Here is a 13,889-nt window from a genome sequence, read left to right as displayed (position 1 = left end):
GATTGCCACCTCTTCATGCAGATATGAATCTGAATTTTAAAAGAGCTTTTAGCTCTTTTCGTTTAACTTTTCAGGACAACAGATCTCCCTGTCTTCTGAAATAAAAAGGCTTTCTCTTGAAGCTGGAGTGGCCTTTGCTTTCATAACTTGGTGACGAATAGGTTAGTGATAGGAACTCTGCCCAGTTCCTTTAGAACACTACCTACTTTTATTCACCTAATAGGAGCTCAGGGAACTTTAGCCCTTACTTAAAAGACAATAACATGTTTTTCATCTGCCTGCCTTTGTGCATGACAACATTACGTTTGTTGGAAAAGTTCAGAGCTGTCAGTGCCTAATGCCAGATACTCCGTTTCTGACGTAGGCGCCTGGAGTAGGTCAGAATGGACTGCTCAGTTTCACTCTTCCCTTGCAGCAGGTACAGCTGGGAAGGTGAAGGCTGACTGTCAGCCCGAGTTTTCATGTTCACAGAGCTCGTGGAAGAGGCGTGCAGTGACAAATATGTAATGGAGACTGACACCCAAGTCAGTCAAACACTTTGCAAGGGGGATATGCAGAGAGTGTGCAGAGGAGATGTTCAGTAAAGGGGGACAGGTAGAAAAGGAATGGGTTATACAGGCATGGGGTAAGTGCTTTGGAAGATTCTGGCAAATAGGCCCCTTAAGATTGTTACCATTAAAATAGTTCAGAACTTGAAATCTGTTCTTTTTCTAGTTTGGTTGGCTTTTTAAAATTAAATAGATTCTTTTGTCAATTCAGCTAGTGGCACTTAAAAGAGGTGCTCTGCAGCAGAACCAGACAGCCTGGTTCTTTGCTTCCCTGTGGACATTAAAGTGTGTTCAGAGTTGCAAAGGAGCAGGTTTTGCAACTCTTGGCATTAGAAAGATGTCCTTAAGATGCGCTGAGTTCACACCCTCAATGAAACATTTGGATTTGCACTTGGGATGACTCTTTATCCCATTCTAGCTTGGAATAAAGCATTGAAATGTTTGCAGCTAATCTTTACAAACCCAGGGAAGGAAAACACATGTATTATTTGTAGCACCTTACAGGACATAAAAAAACATTGCATGAGCAATTCTGAGTACTCCCTTTAGCCCCTGGACTAGTTTCCCTGACTTTTTAGAAAGAGCCCCCTGCCTACCTCATGTTGCTAAAGCTTGCTCAACACAATCTCTTTCTGCTCTTCAGCAAATTCAGCCAGGAGTATGTAGAGTGTTAGTCTGGAGCCCTACATTCATTTATGGGGGTGACCCTCACTGTGCCCATGAGAGGCCACTGCAGTCCCACAGCAGCATCATCATCAGTGTTCCACACAAGCTGTACCCAGTGCTGCAGGAACCAAACTCCACTGGGAAATCAGCAGTGAGATGCCAGGAAAAAGGCATTTTCTGCTCCCACCAGATTTGCTGCCTATGAAATCTAGAACACAGTGTTGATGAAGCTGCTTTTCACCCACTAGGGTTACTCATCAAAACTATTTTGGTTTTTTTTACAGTGAACAACTTACAGTGTGTTAATCTGTTGGAGAACATGGGAAAATCAAGGCAATTTTCATACAACATGAGACCAACTACTGCTGCAAAACCAAAAAATACAAGACTAAAGCATTAAGCAAAACAATGTTTGGAATTTAAAATCCATTCTGGTACAGCTGTTATCTTTCATAATGTATAAGCCATCTATGACGTATTAAACTTGAACATTTTCAGTTTTGTATTGTCACAGCATTACATGCCAAGCAGACTGCTAAAGAGCTGGACTCATTTTGTGTACAAACTTTTTTAAATGCAATTGTTAATTTCCTTATCAACACAGGATGAAATCTGAATTGCATTTGAAGACAGAAAATGAAGCACCAAGCCCAGTATTGCAATAACACTGCAGAGGCAATCAAAGCTTTCCATTGCAAAAAGTAGGAATTTCGAATGTGTTCATCAAACAGCGTTTCAAAAAAGAGGGAAACTGTATGAAAGACACTACAGTTCTGAGAGACCAATGTTCAATTTTACCTCAAGTTCATGAAATTAATTCCAAAATCCAAGCAGGAATGGAAGAACAGCCTTCATGCTCCACTTCTCTACTAAAGAAACAATTGTTCCTTAGCTAACTATGGATTTGGAAGGAAATGTAGACATGCAGACATAAAACACTAAAGAAATTGCTTTCACAACCTATGGAAACTATTAGGGCTGTGTTTTCTACCCCTGAAATTATCACCAATTTTTTTAAATAACTCTTTTTCTATGTGCATTAAATAGAGAAGCAAGAAAAGATGGCCCCTACTGTAGAGAAAAAAAAAGTTCTTGTAAAGCTTTAGAGCTGCCATAGTGTACAGTATTTACCTTGCACAAAGTATTTAAAAATATGAACTCAGCAAAAATAAAATATGTTACTCTAAAGCATATTGTTTTCTAATTTTTTTCTATTTGATACTAAACAATTCTATTGTTTTTTTAAATAATGTGATGTTTCAAAATAATAGATGAGCAGAGTCAGTTGAAGTCTCTTTCTCTGTAAGCTCTTCAGCAACAAGAAAACTTCAACACCCCTCACTGTGGTCACCACAGTTTAAGAAAACACTTTCCAGTAAGATCTACTTGCTTGGAAAAAAAAAAAGGCAATAAAGGTATTGCAGTTCTCTGTAAAATTTTTATTGTTTCACTTACAAAAAAATTGACAAGCTTTGTTCCAACATCTTCCATTCAAAACTAAATAGAAGTAAATGCTTTACAATAAATGCAGTTTGACCTCTTCAATATACTGAGTTTATAGGTCCAGGTGTCTGGGGATGAGAGGCAAGGTAGATGTTGAAACAGTAATGGAGGTCTGTGAGCCACTGCTCCTGAACTTCACCACTCTTCAGTGTCTAGAAAGAAGGAGAAAGGTAAAACTCAAGCACTTGCAAAACTTGGCTTTGTTTTTACAGGTAATCAGGTGCACTGTTAAAGGTATAAGACAGCCCTGCTCCCCTGCACACAGTGACATTGTTCTTCTCTTTTATACATTTCAACACGGTGTGTCTGTTAAAGCCCAAATAATAAAGTGTTACAACTGGGTACACTAAGTCATTGCATTACCAAGTGTGTGAGTTAGCACCAGATGTGCTTTCCTTACTCTTAATTAGAATGGCTCACTTACTTTGCAATTCTGCAATTTACAGGCAATTAAAATGCAAATGAGCATGGTGCCACCAGTGCAGGAGAGTGCCCCAGCCCAGTCTAAGGAGAACAGCTACCAACAGACCAGCCCAGCCCAGGAATTCCCACTTCTCAGGATTATGTAGGTGGCTTAAAAAACCCAACAAATACAATACAACCCACCCACGGGGGAACAGCACAAGAATTAATTGTGGCATTTTCAGCACTAAAGAGAAGCAACCCCCTCCTAACCTGCAGGTTAGAGAACCTCACCATAATGTCTTACATCTGCTTTCACCAGCACTGTTTGCAAACAGCTTTTCTTGACTGTTTGCAATGATTTTTACAGATAAACATGACATACACATGGTGCCTGGGAAACAAGAGGAAGTTTCATACCATGATGTCCTTGATGATCTGCTGCACCAGGAACTCGTTAGTGATCATATGGCTCCTGAGCTGCCCGTGCTGCATGAGCAGGCGCAGCAGCTGAGCCACCACGGGCAGCTCCTCCCGGCAGATCCTGCTCACCTGCAGGCTTTGCAGCATCAGCCTCAGCAGCCGTGGCAGGAGTGCTAATGCAGAGATGCATGATCTCCACAGCATGTCCCTGAGGGGAAAGGTAATCAAAAGTGAAATGATTGAGGACACACATTTCAAGGATGCTCCTGTGAACTGGCTGCATGGCTGTACAAGGAAAGCTGCTTCTGTGGATCCAGTCACACCAGCTGCATTCATCAGAATTCGTGGCAAAGCAGAAAATGTGTACCAGAAAACGCCAAACTTAAAAATATTCCAGAATTTTGTACAGCACTGGAAAAACATTAAGGCCTTGCCCTGGAAGCTGGAAATGTTGCTTAATCTCTCATGCAGTGCAATTTCTGCTTCATGCAGCTGTGAAGAGGTTTTTGTTTCAGTCACTTTTCAGGTACACTTGAATCTTTGTTTAAGATTCATAAGAAGTTAAGTAATAGACTCAGCTATTTGTGATTTGCAAATCATTAAATAGAGTAAGAGAAAAAGGACTTGGGCTTTGAATTTTCAGGAAGCTTTCAACAACTTTTCTGTGTATGGAAAAGTCTGACCTGTTTAAAGACATTCCTGCATTACAGGTGGATTTATTTGAACTTGTTATCTGTAGCTTTTGGGTTTTTTAAGTCAAATGGCTTTGCAGTCTATGATGCCTGTAATGATGCCTGAGAAGTTTTAAACCTGAAACATAGTACATACTCATAAAGTTAAATCCTTTACATGGTGCATTTCAATGTACCTAATGAAGCTAAGGTTAAAGATTAAGGTAGAAATATCCAACTTTACGAAATCAGGATGGTTTTGATATCCAAGTAGAACAATTTGAGATGAAACCTGCTTCAGTTACTGTTTTAAGTAATTCCTGGTAACTTTGCAGGTAATTTTCCTAAATCTAAGTACTGATTTGAAGTAAGCAAAAGAGAGACAGGAAAAAAAACCGCCGGGGGAGGGGGGTGATATCCTTTCATTTCACATCTCTAAATACTCGTGGCTGCAAAGATAGAGACAAGGTGGTAAGAAGAGCAGCTTTACCTTTTCTGCAAATGTTCTGCATCCTCTCTGTCTATAGTTAGCAGAAAGTACAGAAGACTGTAACAACAAGAGGCCAAGAACCTGTGCAGGTTTTCACTTATGATGCAGGCTTGATCCAAGAGCTTATTTATGGCACATAGAACAGATCCAGCTGTGCTATCAGGTATTACAACCAATCCAACCTGTATTAAAACAGGACCAAAAAAAAAAAATCAACAACCCAAATTCATCACTTTATACAGAAGATTTTTTGCTGGGATACAAACAAACCTAGAACTTTCCTGTGGTGACATGTATTACTTTGTTTCTGTTCAAACTCTACAGACCAGTGCATTTTTTCAAATTTCTGCTTTCCCAATAAATTGCCACCCACACCAACAGAAGGTTAAATTGACGTCTTCATTACATGCCTTCTAAGCAAACACTCATCTCAAACATATTTGCAAAACACAGCACTGCTTTGATCCTTGCTCTGAATGACAGTGCAGGCACAAACAATCTTGTGGGCAGAACAGGTCTTTCCTTTTAAGCATATATCATGGGACTGGGGAGGCCTTCTGAGTCTTGAAATGGCAGTGAGCAGTCACTGAGGTAGAAGGAAAGTCTGATTTATGCTACAGAAAGGAAAGCTTCTACTGGATTGTCACCAGGGTGAGTCTCCTTTGAAGCCCAACAGGAGCTTTATGAACTGAGGTTAATCAAAGCTAATGAAATATATGGTGAGCCCAAAGTGGGGTGATGCTCTGCTGTTGTTAAAGAGAGAACATCATCTTGAGTAAGGATTTTATAGGCATGATAAATAATTTAGAAAAAATTCTTGGTTTTTGTAGAAGCAGTGAATTAGAAAGCAGTTTAAATTTTGAAGTACTATGCAGTAAGTACCCTAGATTTTTGTCTTGTAAAGCCATAAAAAAATCATGCACTGCTAGTGTGGCACCATTTACCTTTAAAGAACTATTTAAGGAATTTGAGAGTAGTCTAATTTGCTCACCTGCAAGTACACTGTTTTAAGCTGACAGAGGGAACTGGTTCACTTAACAAGGTCAGCTGTTTCTTTCAGAAATGCTTAGAAAAAAGATCAATAAAGTACAAGCTACAGAAATGTGAAATGTGTTTCATTCATACCATTACTTGTGAGAGGTAAGAGATACAGAACAACTATGAGTTGTAATTTTAAATCCTTCCAGCCTAAGACACTGGGTGTATTTCAAGGCCATGAGCACAGATTGCTGTCCCAGGCTGACCTGTGCCAGGTCAGGTGCAGAGGCAAGAGGAGGATGATGATGGTCTTTTATCTTACAAAAGGTGGGACTGCAGCTGTCACCACAACCCTGCTGAATACTACAGGACACTGAGGCACCAAACAATTAAAATGAGTAACATTCTTCCTAATCAGCTGTAAGTAAGAAATAATGGCAGAGATCTAGATGGATAAAAAGAACCATCATGAAGACCGACTGAGCCAACACTACTGATGGAATGTGCTGGTCAGCCAGTCTGAAAGATGACAGGAACAGAGACATTTCAATTTATTCAAGTCCAGTGGATGAGGCTGCTCAGGTAAGTTCTCATACAGGATGTTGCCTCTGTGGTGCCTCTGCTCCCTGAGAGGTGTCAGCAGCCAGCTGGAGACCTTGGGCAGCAGCCTTGCCAACCATAAAACCCCACTTAATGGTTTGCTCTCAAAGGCACAGGGCAGTAGAACATATAAGCCTTTTAAAGTTGATTTAATTCAGCATCCACCCCTAAAACTGCAGACTATGGTTATAGGTAAGCTACTCCCTATGGAAGCTTTGGTGTAGTAACTTCTCAGTCTGGCTCCAAGCAGGGAATGCCAGACACTGGGTAGATCACAGAACCACCCTGACAGCAGGGCAGGAGCAGACCTTGTGGTCCTCCCTCTCATCAGGCAGCATCACAGGGAACTGCAGATTCTGTCCCTGACCATTCTGTTACCCAGCTCTGGCTTTGCCATCCCCATCCTCAGCTCAGCATGTTCAGCATTAGAAGAAAGGCTGCAAAACCCACAGAATGGGTCAGCTGGGACCACAGTGGTCATCTAGCCCAACCTCCCTGCCCTGCTCAAGCAGAGGGGTCATCCCACAGCACAGGATTGTGTCCAGACAGTTCCTGAGTATCTCCAGTGAGGGAGACTCCACATCATCTGTGGGCAATCTGTTCAGGGCACAGTCAACCTCACAGTAAAGAAGTTCTTCCTCGTGTTCAAGTGGAGGTTCCTGAGCATCAGTTTCTGCCTGTTGCCTCTTGTCCTATTGCTCAGCACCACAAAGAACCTGGCATCCATCATCTTGGCATTCTTTAGCTCATCTAAAGCTGCTGGTTGCTCTTTTGCAAAGCAAACCAAACCAAGAAGTGTTTTATTTATGGACAAACTGCCTTGAAGACAAAGTCAAGTATTCACAAATCTGAGCAAAATTACCATATAAGTTTAGATACCAACAGTTATCATGTATTTTTCAAACTCACCCAAATCTTGTTTAAAGCTTTCTCAAGTTCTGAAACAATACATTAAATACACAGGATAAGTAGATTTGAGGATTAATGAGACTGTTAGCAAATTTATCACAAGGAAGTTTTAATGTAGAAGACAAAATAGTACTTACCAGATATTTACAGATGCCAGTCTGGAGAATGTCAAAACACTGACTTTGTGAAGGTATAGTGGACAAGCTGTGACAGATCACCTGTTTTAATAAAACGAAGTTATATTTAAGCACTCCAAATGCAACCAGCAATCACTCACTGTGCCTTCATACTTTGCTGACAGACCTAAATCCAAAGAACCTACAGGGACATGCAGCAGCTTTGTCTCAAAGTACTGATTCTTTCCAGTAGAGAAGAGTAGCATTGTCAACATAAATTATTCCATGTTTAAAGAGATGATGGTCTACACCATTAGGGTTTTTGGGAAAGGCTCTCTGCATTACTATCTGTGTGACAGAAGGTCAAAAATATTCTATCAAGCCAGACTGCCACACCAAGCCTCCAAATGCCTTTCCTCAGAGCTGAAGAATTTCAGAAAACAACCTCCAAAATAACTGTATCAAGCATGAAACAGAGGGGTCACAGTGAAACAGAAAGTAATACAACAAAGACTGTAGCAAAGATCCATTTTCAACATATTTTCCTCTTCAGTGCCAAAAATGTCATGGTCAAAAATGATACAAAATGGAAAATCTTGTTTCACAAACTGCATAAAACTTTCTGATGCTTGTATAATCAGGCACTAGCAAACTACCATGAAATGTTCTGTCTCCTGAATAGGGTAAAGAAAGCTCCAGTAGAACTGCTGGTAAGCTGTACTGCAATCCTCAGTAGATGGCTTTCTCTGTTCCTCTTTTCCTTCCCCTCTATTCCAATGACTCACACACTAGTTGGAGAGCTTGGATGCCCTCTGTGTTCACAGTCACTGCTTATCTCACCAGAGTGGCAACTAAAGCTTCTGGAGAAGCCACCATGCACAGCACAAGTGCATTATCAGACCATGAGCAAGTGCAATGTCCTGCTAAGGACAAGGAGGATGGAAGAACCAACAGGCGAGGAATGGAATCTTCCCTTTGTGCTTAAGGGAATCAGAGAACAGCAGGACCAGATGTTTGAAGGATGAAAGAATTCAAGTCCGTGAGTCCATGAGTTTTACAAGTATCTTGACTAAGCAAAAAGCATTCCTCTAAGATGCCTCATGACTCAAAATCTAAGGAGAACTTGCACAGGAGGATCTGACCTGAGGGATCAATTCAATTCTGTGATACTGTTTTGGTTTTGAGACTTCAGCTGAATCAGACAGGTCAAGACACCCAAACGAGATAATGACAAAATAGAACATTTCAACTGTGTTGTGTCAAAAATAACAGTCCACAACATTTGCAGCTGGAGGATGGGAAAGAACCATTAGCTCAAGGTCCTGTGGTATGAAAACTCAGCCTTAACTAATGTGGATGCCAGTGCTGGTTTAATCAGAAATGGCAAAGAGGCACCATTTGTGGTGACACAGAAGTGCACTCAGCTTTTTCCAAAATTACATGCCACACCTGTTTTTAGCCCTGCTTATGCCAGCCAAATTCAGGAGATCCTTAACACATCTGCCTAGTGGCACATAACATTGTTGGGCTGTCAGGACATTGCTCATGTTAATCAGTATCACAGGTGTAGTGCAAGTGTTTTGTTTGACTAGCAGGACTCTTTAAAAGACCATTTCATAGATACTCTTGCACTGAATACCTTTACTGTACATTTATTTTATAATGAAACAATATTATTAAAACTGAGTACACCATCCTAAATATAGTAGGGCTTTTGTCCACTGCAATTTGAAAGTGATAAAATATTAAGTACTCTGGAATATTCCCAAGAAATCCCTTCAAAACATCTGTGTTATTAGTAGTGTCAAGGAATAAAGTGACGCTGCAACAGAGATGATTACTGGGGACTGTCATGTCAGGGACAAATTGTGACACCAAGCTGACCTGGTATTTTAATGAGCAGCACTTACACAAAAGGTAAAGCTGCACTGATGAAATCTGTTGGGTGACAGCTCCTAGCTGAGAAACCCTGCCAAGGCAGGAGGACTGGACTAACCTATGGAAAAGATCACACAGGTTTGATGAGTAACAGCTACAGGAAAAATTCCATGAAAAAAGTGGTGGGTCATGTGCCTGGAGACTGATAAAAACTTGTGTGTGCAGCTATGAGTTTTACCAGTTGGAAATGAGGAGGAAATTCTGTAACAGCTGACCACAAGTGGTTGTAATACAACCACAAAACAGGCAAACGTTACTCCAGGATGTAAAAATAAAGATAATTCCAACAGCAGTGCTCAGACAGAATAAGGATCATTTCTCCAGCACTACTCTGTAAGATCTCACTTAGAATTAGACCATTTCTGACATACTGTGCCAAGTAGGAGCCACTCATTTTCAGGAAAGACAAATTCAAACCAAACAGACAGAAAAATTGCACAGAGATCCTGTCCTACCAGTGTCAAGGCAAAGAACTGAACCTGCCTGGGCTGGCAAAGTGACACCCAAGAAGGGATTTTACTGTCACTTACAGAGTGGTGAAAAATGCTGCACCAAAACAAATGTAACCAAACAACAACTAAACAATGATCATGGCTGGCTGGGAACAGAGATGAGATGGAAATCGGGAAGGATGATTACGAAAGGAGAAAATGCAGGAGACATTTGTTGCTCATAGGGCAGAGCTTGGGCACTTCACAAAGGGGTTTGCCATGAGCTTGTGAGCACCAGACACAGTCTTCCAGAGAGATCTCTTGTGATTCAGTACAGATCCACAAATTAAAGACCTTGAAGGCAAATCCACCAGGCCCACCCAACAAAAATACAGTTCCATTATTATTTCACCCTCAGGACTACGTCCCTGGAAAAAGCCCACCATCCACTGAGGCTTTCCTGAGAGGAGAACTGACAAGGAAAACAGGCACTACTGGACAGCAACATAATTCCTTAGAAGGGCTGTGGTAAAGTGCAGGTTGATTTTTCAATCTTTTAGTTCTTTCTGACCCTCACAACAGCACCACCATTCCTTACATCACTTCTGTTTTCCTACAATTAAGTGGGAGAGGTGATTCTTTTCAATTCCATAAATTAAATTCTGCTTGAAATGGCTTTCATACCAAATGCCTGTTATAAAAAGTGTAACTGAAACATTTTTAGACATGGAAATGAAAGGAAAAAGAAAACTTAATTATCACATGAAAATTAGTATTTTCCCTGACAATTTATTTTCCTTAGGCAAGGTTTTGCATGATTTTTAATTTCCATAATAAAATGTCACAGCTGATTCATTACATTACATTTGATTAACATTTATCACATTTTTGGCACATTCATAGATTGATTTTGGACCGAAGCCAGAGTATTTTTGTTTCACAGCAATCCTGAAGTGAATGGACTGAGAACAGGCATTTTTGATCAGGGAGGGGTGGGTTTTTTCTTTTTGAGGCAAGTATTTTGTAACAGGTTTGGCTTAGGCTTAGACATTTCATTGGGGTATTTTTTCTTTTCTTTTTGATTTTGTTTGAATATTCACTTGAATAAATTAACCTAAAGAAAAGAATTCTCTTAAACATGGGGATTATCTCTTATCATTATGCAGCAAATGCTCCAGGTCCTGTAATCCACTGGCAGATTTTCAAACCAAACTCTATTGATCAGACAAGCCACACAGCTGCAGCAGCAGGTTCCCTTCTGGTGCTTGGGGAAGTCTTTGCTACAGGGGCCTCCTTGCTGCCACACTGAAGACAAACCCCAACAGCAGCCAACCACAAAAAACCAACAACAAAAAACCACCACAAAACAAAAACAAACACCACCAAACAAGCAAATAAAAAATAAAAGGCTGAAAAGGCCCCTCAGAAGGCACAGCCTGACCCAGGTTGTTTGGAGATACTGGCACCATGGAGTATTTACTTCAACTGGATGAGTTAAAAGCATTTTTGCCACTGACAGCCCCCCTGACTGACAATGCAATCCCACACAGGCTTTTCACAGCTCTAATGCAGAATCAGAGGAATTCATCAGTTTCATGTTGTTCATCTCTAAGATGCTCTTGCCTCCAGAAGACAGAGTTGGGATGAGCCAAGGAAGCCCAGGCTCAGGGTGAGCCCTCATGGAACAGGAACAAGCACACCTGGTGAACCGACACTAATGTTTTGTTCATTATTGAACTGTTCCCACTCCCTCAATGCCTCCTGTGACACAACAGAATCCTGATGCAAAGTCTCAAGGAAACTACTAATAATCAGCAACTGTACAGAGAAAATTTTTGTATTATTTCAAGTTGAGTCATGCTGCAAAGTAGTCTTCTTTCAAAGAAAAATACTCACCTTCCTCTGAAGACACACACAAGCAGGAGTACAGAGAGAAACCCAAGCAAGAAGGAATAATAATGGATGGAGTATTTTAGCATGCCACTATGTGGAGTCAGACCAAAGGCAGTTCAGACTCCCTGAGAAATGATTTTATTAAAAAAAGAAAGTTGGCACACACCACATACTATAACCTAAGGTGAACTTAAAAATATATTTTTCAACTCCCATTGACATGGACCTCAGACATGGATAACTAAAATGTAACAGGCTGTTCTGCAGTGAATTCCCCAGCCCTTGTGAAATGCCTGTTTGGAGCAGGACTGTATCCAGTGTAACATGTTAGTGCAGAGCGTAGAAAACGAGAAGTTTTCAGGTGATGGGGCAGGCAATGAAGCTTGGCTTCTGAAGCTTGGCCAGCTCCCCCGAAGCACTCTCACTTATCAGACACTGTACTCCCCTGACAGGTGCTGCTTCTCCTTCTGAAATAAATTGATTTGACAGGGCAATATTAACAGTGCCCTGAGTTGTTGAGAAAGCTGCGTACAACAAGAGATCTTTGTTCATCTGCCTTGGGTAAGCTCACAGGGGTGGATATGAAAGATATTCCTGATTCACTGACTCCAGAAACAAAAAAAACCCCTAACAAAATCCCATAAAAACCTCCACATGAAAACCCTACACACAATAAAACAAACAAAACCTAACTTAAAAAAAGAAACAGCCAAAAAGAGGAACAGAGTCTGCAGGAGAACAATACACAGGTGAGCAACAAGGGGAAAAACCACACTATTTGGCTACTTTTACATTCAGGGTGGCAAAATGGGAATGCAAAAAACTTATTTAAGAATTATGAATGTTTAAGAACATATATGATGTCCCACATACTGATAGAGACTTGGTATTTCCAAAGACTTAGGAGAATTATGACACACAGTTCATGTCCTGGTCACAGTGTAACTGCAGCACACAAACTCATTGCATGTGCTAACTGTGATGCCTGCCTGGCTGCAGGCTCCTTGGCTGTGACACAGGGTCTGATACAAAATCTATATTTGAGAATCAATTCAACTAAGTGAAGTTATCTTTATTTGCCACTGGACACAAATACCTGAATGGCAAGCACCACAGCTCACCTCCTGTGCAACAACTGGATCAAGTCTGGGTACCAGCAAGATTTGGTGCTCCCAGGCAGGGAGGGCTAGAGACAATCACCCTGGTTCTCTGAGTGAGGGGCATTTCTGAAAACATGGCTATCAGCAAAACCAGGGCTTGAGCTCAACAGCCACTGTGCTATCCAAGGGTGCACAAAGCCACACCTGAAGAACAACATAGGTTGGGTTCTCTTCTCAGAGCCATCTTACTAACAAAATTCAAAGAAAGGACACCACAAAACAGCTTTTGTTTCATCCTCTTGCAGCCATAAATATGCCCTTCTTTCATGGCTCTGCAGCTTCCTCACAGCTATAAAATGTCACCACAGCCAAATGCTCCTCCTCTGGATGCCTCCTTGTCAGACTACATGCAGGAGAGTCAAAGGAACACCTGATGTTAAGTATCCAAATTCACCTGCCTGCCTCTTCTACAAACACAAGGACTTGGAAACAGAAAACCCAACACTTAGCTCTTGTTCCACAAAGTCTGTCTTTGTAAATTTAGGTTAGGTATCACAAGCCAGGATTTGAATATAAAGCACAACTGAATATAAAGCACAGTACCTGTGGCATTGTAAATTCATGCTAGTTATGAGCAGTACCACTGCAGTGAGCTCCCAGCTGTTACAAGATATGCTGGAAGTATTTGATACAGGTACAATGGAGCACTGGCCTGAAGATCAGCTAATGTTTTCTGGAAGTTTGTGTTTTACTGATTGTGTTTTACCTGTGGGGGCTGGTTTTGGTGCTTTTTTGTTTGCTTTAAGTTTTACATCTTATGAAAGAGAACTTTGAAAAACAGCTTTACTAATTTTAGGAGGCATTCCTTTTACCTAAATTCCTTCCCTTCTCTTTCTCTGGACTTTGCACTACTTTCCAAGAAAATAATTATTTTCACCTCTAAACATTAAAGCTGGGGTAGGATGCAGCTTTATTAAATGCTAATGGGCTTATACAGAATTTTTTGTCTACTTTAAAGAAGATTAAAATTGTACTATATTCCTAGTTTAGAAGGAATTTTATTTAGAAGGAAGTTTATTTAGTCTCAGCTGCCTTTTCTCCCTAATGTAACTTTGACCTGTAAACCTCAATAAAGACAACAAGCTGAAATCTTTCAGGAACTTCAATTCAAAAATCTAAAATGCAAAAAAAAATTAGGGTTTTTTTAAAGCATTATTCTCT

At 40.7% G+C, this 13,889-nt stretch overlaps 2 protein-coding genes across 5 annotated transcripts in view; one reads left to right on the top strand and one right to left on the bottom strand.

Moving 5' to 3' along the window:
• The window catches only part of INVS (inversin), an 83,243-nt gene extending 80,841 nt beyond the window's left edge, over positions 1 to 2,402 (top strand). For both annotated transcript variants that reach the window (XM_059471367.1, XM_059471360.1), the window contains one exon: positions 1,499 to 2,402. In XM_059471367.1, coding sequence (XP_059327350.1) covers positions 1,499 to 1,614 — 116 coding nt within the window. In that variant the 3' untranslated portion in view covers positions 1,615 to 2,402. The remainder of the gene's footprint in view (positions 1 to 1,498) is intronic.
• A 230-nt stretch (positions 2,403 to 2,632) lies between these two features.
• TEX10 (testis expressed 10) overlaps positions 2,633 to 13,889 on the bottom strand; it is a 54,124-nt gene continuing 42,867 nt past the window's right edge. For all 3 annotated transcript variants that reach the window (XM_059471377.1, XM_059471388.1, XM_059471381.1), the window contains exons 12-15: positions 7,328 to 7,408; positions 4,704 to 4,885; positions 3,540 to 3,750; positions 2,633 to 2,869 (exon numbers count right to left, since the gene is read on the bottom strand). In XM_059471377.1, coding sequence (XP_059327360.1) covers positions 2,756 to 2,869; positions 3,540 to 3,750; positions 4,704 to 4,885; positions 7,328 to 7,408 — 588 coding nt within the window. In that variant the 3' untranslated portion in view covers positions 2,633 to 2,755. The remainder of the gene's footprint in view (positions 2,870 to 3,539; positions 3,751 to 4,703; positions 4,886 to 7,327; positions 7,409 to 13,889) is intronic.

This window comes from Ammospiza nelsoni, chromosome 1 (assembly GCF_027579445.1).
Source record: "Ammospiza nelsoni isolate bAmmNel1 chromosome 1, bAmmNel1.pri, whole genome shotgun sequence".
NCBI classification, from domain to species: Eukaryota; Metazoa; Chordata; class Aves; order Passeriformes; family Passerellidae; genus Ammospiza; species Ammospiza nelsoni.
The sequence above is the reverse complement of the archived record's forward strand: the minus strand, read 5'-3'. Positions and strand labels throughout refer to the sequence as shown.